At 40.7% G+C, this 6,514-nt stretch overlaps 1 protein-coding gene across 2 annotated transcripts in view; it reads right to left on the bottom strand.

Annotated features, from left to right (window-relative positions):
- LOC137110105 (adhesion G-protein coupled receptor G2-like) overlaps positions 1-4,611 on the bottom strand; it is a 12,992-nt gene extending 8,381 nt beyond the window's left edge. The window contains exons 1-2 of one of the 2 annotated variants that reach the window (XM_067494980.1): positions 4,455-4,611; positions 4,293-4,347 (exon numbers count right to left, since the gene is read on the bottom strand). Coding sequence is in view for 1 of the 2 variants with exons in the window: in XM_067494979.1 (XP_067351080.1) it covers positions 4,293-4,396 (104 nt within the window). In the remaining variant the exon portion in view is untranslated. The other variant, XM_067494979.1, reaches the window with a different exon arrangement.
- Between the last annotated feature and the right edge of the window lie 1,903 nt (positions 4,612-6,514).

The following is a 6,514-nucleotide window of genomic DNA, read 5'->3' as shown; positions in this document are numbered from 1 at the left end:
GCTGTCTTTACCTTCCTCGTTTTGTCCTGATTTGTTTCACCTGTTCCCCGTCCTTTTATACCCTGCTCTCCCCAGTGTTCTCTGCTGGTTTGTATTATGTGTAAGTGTGTGTGTTTGTACTCTGTTTGCATTTGTCACAAGTTTGTATCCTGCCTGATCCTTGTCTGGACTGTCAAGGTTTTTGGTCTATGGTTTGGTCTTTCCTTATTTGGTTTTGTATTCCTTGTTATGAGGTTTGGTTATTTGTTGTTATATGATTTGGTTCTCATTTGTTACATTTTGCATTAGTTTATCCTTCCCTGTTCCGTGTATTAGTTACCCATGTTAATTTCCCACTGCCTCTAGTTTAGTTTGCTTATGTTTTATTCCCGTCTGTCTATTTCTGTTTAGTTCATTAGTCCCTGTTAAGTTATCTTCTTCCTGTGTATTAGAATTAGTTAAGGTCTAGTCTGGTCCCTTAGTGAACCCTACCTTGTGTTAGTCTTGTGTGTGTGCACCCCGTTGTTTGAATAGCTGTTTTAGTCTGTCGATTACCCTGTAAGTATTTACTTTGTTGTTTTTGTTACCTTTAGTTCAGTAAGTTCTTTACCCTCCTCCTGTGGAGTGATTTTTAGTTTTGTTAAACCCTCCTGTTTCTTTATAAATAAATACCCTTTTTCTTTACACCTCCTCTTGCCGTCTCCATACTTGGGTCCTAAAATACTTATACTAACTGTAACATTACGAACCGGCCACAAAAGGACCCAGAGACGTGCAAGAGATTTAGTTTTTTCCTCTCCCTTTCGCCCTGGATGCCACAGAAGCTTTTATGCAGTTTTCAGGGTACTGCCCTGAGTTAGAGTTGAAGGACAAATTTAGTGGTAGTGGTCCTCGCCACCCCTTCCTGGCCTCTGGGCATCAGATGTAGGCGTAGGGCCAAACCACTGCCCAAACCTCAGTCCCTGAACCCACCACAGGCTACTGTTCTCATTGGCTCATCTGCTGTTGCAGCCCCATGTCCTTTATCCGTTTCCGTGCCTACGTCTGTTCCTGTGTCTGCTGACCCTTTGGCAGCACAACCGAGGTCTGCAAGGCAGCGTGGTCCTCCCCTTCGGTCGATCAATTCCCCTTTGCCTCATGATCAGGCATCAGCCTTTGAACTGCGCAAACAACTCACTGTAGTCATAGACCTGCTCACTTTCCTCTGGGACTCCTGTATGCAGGCTACTGACGCTGAGACACGTTTGGCCAAGGCCAGGCAGGTGAAGAAAGTGTTCTGCTCGTTCGGAGAGGTTCACCCCCAATGCTGCCACGACCTTGGTCCAGCTTTCTGGTAGAGTGGACACTGCCTCTGGCTATGCTGCTCTGGCTCGCCCAGTTCCTGTCCCAGCGCCAAGGTCTGCTGTTTGTTCTGTCTCTTTGTCCTATCTGTTTGTCCTGTCCTTGCTCGCCCAGGTCCTGTTCCGGCGTCGAGGACAGCAACCGCTCACCCAGTTCCTGTTCCGGCGCCGAGGTCGGCAGCCTTAGCTCTGGTTCCAGTTCCTGCCTGTCCGGTTCTGGCGCCGAGGTGGGCAGCCTCAGCTCCTGCTCAGGTTCCTGGCCGCCAGCCTTCTGCCAGAGCTCCAGCTCATCCCCCGGAGGGGTTCAGCCGCTGCAGGTGGCCTCCAGCTAGACCTTCCATCCGGCCCCCGAAGGATTTCAGCCGTATCTGTCAGCTTCCTGCTCTGGGCACTGAAAGTACTGTTTGCCTATGGGCTCTTAGACCTAGAACTCCGCAGGTCTTCTGCTTTGGACTTGCTAATTGTAACAAAAAGTCCCGTTAAGACTTCGTTCATGTCACAACAATTGAGCTCACTGTGCTTCTGGGAACATTCAAACCTTTAAAAAAGGTTTTACATAATTGTAAATTGTCCTGATGTGTACGTTACAACAAAATATTCTTTGGCCTTCATCAGGGTACATTTAGAAAAAGGGAATTACATCAGCATTAACTTTTTTTTTGTGGGGGGACAATCATTTCAAACAGCTGTGGTGCTACTGAGTAAAAAATGGAAAATTAAACTACTACAAACTAAAATATATGAAAACTAATTAATTGATGAAGAATATTTTAGCGGCCATGTGATTATATTTTATAGAACTAAAATCTGTCTATATATTTACTCAATACAACATATAAAACAATCAGTCTGTGACCTACATTACATAGAGATTGTTTGCAATTATGTTAAAGACAAAAACACTGCAGTCATTTGGTGCTAAATACTGCTTTTCTCTATAGAAAATAAAGGATTTGAATCAGCTTCTTGGAACTATTTGAAGCTACATGAGTCATCTGTCCTATGGCCATTTTTGAAACCTCACTGCCGTAGCTCTTCTGTTTCTCCTGGCTTAAAGGACTGATTTTGAACTTATATTAAAGGACAACTTCACTGACTTTTGAACTTGCTTCATTTGGTTTTAGTTTAGAGGAGCCAGGGATTGAACCAACATCTGCGAAATTGGACAACTGCTCTAGCTTCCTGGGCCAAAGTCGTCCCTTATTATGCCATGTTGTTGCTCATACTATGAAGTTTGTGATCATAGTCAAAGTTTTTCCATAACCTGCCCAGATGACATCATTATGTCACCACCTTTATAGGAATAATTTGTATGAAGACTTTCAGTCAGGATTTAGAGTAGTACAGAAACAGCACTGGTAAAAGTCACCAACGATCTTCTCATGGCATCAGATAATGGACTAGTATCTATACTTTTCTGTTAGATCTTAGTGCTGCATTCGATACCATTGATCACAACATTTTATTACAGAGACTGGAACATGACATTAGGATTAAAGGAACTGCACTAGGTTGGTTTAAATGATGAATCCTCCATGCACACAAAGGTTAGCTATGGAGGTCATCTGGTTTGGATGTTTTTGAGCTAGAAGCAGGGAAATAGTTTAATAAAGGGAAGTCAGAAGGAAGTTTAAAACATTAATGCACATTTAAACCCTAAACTGAAGCCAAAGAAAGCAAGTTTAAATTTGGTCAAGTTGCTGTTTAATGTTTTTTTTTTTGTAATTTTTATTATAAATTTTATTTTTTTACAGTGGATGATACAGGTTATAATGGCTCAGTTGTAGAGCATCGGGTTGGGATGCAGAGGGCTGGGGGCTTGAATCCCACCCCACCAGGTGCATGGCCCAGCCCAGCCACCAAGGGCCTGCGCTGGAACCTGCCCTGGGGCTGGATTTAAAAAAATGGAGGGGTTTAAACAGGAAAGGCATCCAGCATAAAAGAACACGTTGCACTGAAGCGACTCCTGAAGGGTCAAGCAGAAAGACGATAAACTTTCATACGTGTTCTAATTAATTCTGTAAGACAAAATGTGGAGCTATTAATGCAGCAGTTTGTGGCTGCTTTTACATATCAGAGGTAACTGTGGTACAGAAGGTAAAGCAGTTGTCCGTCAATCCCAGGGTTGTTGGTTCGATTCCTGGGTCCTCCTGTCACATGTTGAAGTGTCCTTGAGCAGCCCAACTTAGTTGCTCCCAGTGCTATGCAGCTGGCCCATAACAGCTCCATTGGTGTGTGAATGAGAAGCAGCGTAAAGTGCTTTTGTACCAATATGTAGAAAATCATTACAAGTGCAGAAACCATTTCTGTGTTGGGTTTTCACCAATTATGAAAATTAGAGATTTCAGTTTTGGATTTTTAAATAATTTACTAAAATTAGCAAATACATTTCACTTAGGTTGCAGCATGTAGTTTGATGGGAAATGTTTGCTTTTATCATTTATGAAGTGAATTTACAACATGTAAAAATTGCAAAAGTAAAAGTTTCTGCTGTGACCGTAACAAGTGTAAAGCTGGAAGAAGCAGGTGAAGGGACAGAAACAGATACCCAGGCTTAATTACAAAACACAACCAAGTATGGAGAACAATTACACAAGAATACAGTACTTACATTACTGCTGTGTCATGTATCAATAAATAAATAAATAATTATAATAAATACTTTCAAATAAAACAACCATTCCTGCCTTTTTGATATGTCCTGAGATGTGATGAGATGAGATGTATGGCAAAGACACAGACATAATCCGATATTAATGTTGAAATAAGTATGTCACATATAGCCTTACACAAAGACACAATGAAGTATACAACACAATCATCACATGTACTATTATATATTAACATTATCTAATGTTTACAAGTCATTTCCATACACTTAGTTATATAACCATTCTCAAGCCTAATATCAGCATCAATACAGTTAGTTAAATTAGGTGGTTCTGATCTAACAAGAATAAAAATGCAGCCTACCTGTGTGTGTGTTGCTGAGCTCCACTACAGATGATCTTGTCTGAAGAGAAAACAACTGGTGTGACAGAGGTATGAAAGAAAGTGAGGAAACCTGTTGAAATCATTGAGCTATATAGGAAGAAAACATGTAAATAACACTGAATAAAAAGAGGAAGCACTCACAGACAGCACATCCAGAAATACACTCTCTCCTGCTTTTGTAAATATAGATTCACATGAACTTGACTATACTGAGTAACGTAGAACAAACATTCTAGATTCACATTCAACACTTATAGTCCATAGTTTAACATAGAAGCTAGTTTCCCTAGCAGTTAATTGGTCCATACTGCACACAGCTTGGTTTATGGCTGCATGTCTCTGCTTCCACCAACAGAGGGAAGAAACACATCAAAAATCGAATGCAACAAGGTGCCAAGAGTCACCGGCAAGCAATCATCCAGTTTTTAACATGTTTTAAATTTCCATATTATTTCAAGAGAGAAAGTTAAACCCATTGCTGAAAGTGAAAAAAATGACATGGAAAATGTCTGCTGTTAGGAAAAAAATTGAAATATGTCTTTGTTAGCTAGTTTCCACAAAATGTATTTGTATTGCAAATCAGGTAATATGCTCTTCCATAGTGTCCTATTTTGCATCAATCCATGATCTGTAACCACACTATCTGTTTAGGTTCACGAGCGGCTGGAGCCTATTCCAGCTGTCATAGGGCAAGAGACACGTCTCCAGTCTATCTCAGGGCCCATACAGAGAGACATACACAGACAGACAATTATTCACACTCACATTCACAGGAATTAACCTAACATGGATGTATTTGGACTGTGGGAGGACACTCACGCAACCACAGGGACAACATTCAAAATCCACACAGAAATGCCACGGTTGGCTGGGGATGCAAATCTGAAAACCGGCAACCGCCATGGTGATACAGTTTGTTTGTGTGTTTGTGTGTGTGTTTAGTACATTATGCTTAATTAGCAAGTGTATGCAGGTGACCTTCCTGCCAGGTTGCCCATGTGGCACGAGTTCACTTTTTTAAAACTGTTCTTGATGCATTTACATGATTTTGACATCAAATTTATTCAGTGGAAAATTTTTCAAGATTTTATTTTCTCACTTTCAACTATCAACAAAACTCTTGTGTATTTACAGTCCTAATATCAGCATCAATGACAGCATAACACAAAATGACTGGATTAGTGCAAGCTGCTAAATTCTGGACTGTACTTCTCCAGAACATCTAAGATTATCTAAAAAGTTTACAGACAAACCTGTTGGGCCTCATTTAATTTCTAAATGACCTCTGACTTTTGTTACAGTGCTAAGTGAAGAAAGGGGAGCAAGAGAGTAACATTAATAAGAACAATATAAGAAATGATATAAATGTGAGCGCAGAGATCAATTGCAGACTGATACAGGTTGTTAGTACTTTTGTCATGGTTAGTTGTTGCTCTAGAAAACATTCAAACAGGTTTAAAAAATGTCAAGATGAGGGGATTTTTAATGTTTTTAATAGAAGGCAGTTGAGTTCAGGTCAGGGTTGACTGATGTTAGCCCCTGGCTCTGGATCCTACCTGTCACAGACTGTGCACCTGGATAACGTTTGTGTCAGAAGTTAGGTTTTTGGTTTCTTTAATTAGATTTAATTTGTTCTTGTGTCTTTTGTTTTTTCATCTTCTGTCTGTATGTGTCCCCACCAGCTGAGGCTTCCCATCACACAGTTACACCTCAGTTTGTCTCCAGTCCCTCTTTGATTTCCGTATCTCAGCTGGCACCGATCAACCAGCTATTTCACATCATCCATTTGTTCTTGTTTTATAACGACTTATTGTTGTTGGTAGTGTGTCTCCCCATGTATCCTGTTTCTCTATTCTCGTTTGTTTTCCAAACCACCAGCTTTACAATCGTCCTAGTGCGTTAGTTAGTCTTGAGGTTTATTTTGTTAGTTAGTTAGTTAGTTCCTCCACCTTCTGTAGGGAGCGTTTTGTTTTCTACATTGTTTGCTATTCCTCCTGCCTTTGGCAGTGAGCTTGTTCTATTTCTTTTATTTTCTTTGCCGGCCTGCTGTAAGTTGAATTCATATTCTTTCTTAGTGAGTATTTAGTCATGCCTTTTGATCTCACTACTGCCCCTGCTGTTTTCCAGGACATGATTCCGGGTTTGTTTTGGGTACTTGGACGATATTCTGTTTTACTCGCGTAACCTGGAAGAACACAGAC

The sequence above is a fragment of the Channa argus genome, chromosome 2 (assembly GCF_033026475.1).
Source record: "Channa argus isolate prfri chromosome 2, Channa argus male v1.0, whole genome shotgun sequence".
Classification (NCBI taxonomy): domain Eukaryota; kingdom Metazoa; phylum Chordata; class Actinopteri; order Anabantiformes; family Channidae; genus Channa; species Channa argus.
Note: the sequence above shows the minus strand (reverse complement) of the source record. Positions and strands in the feature narration are given on the sequence as shown.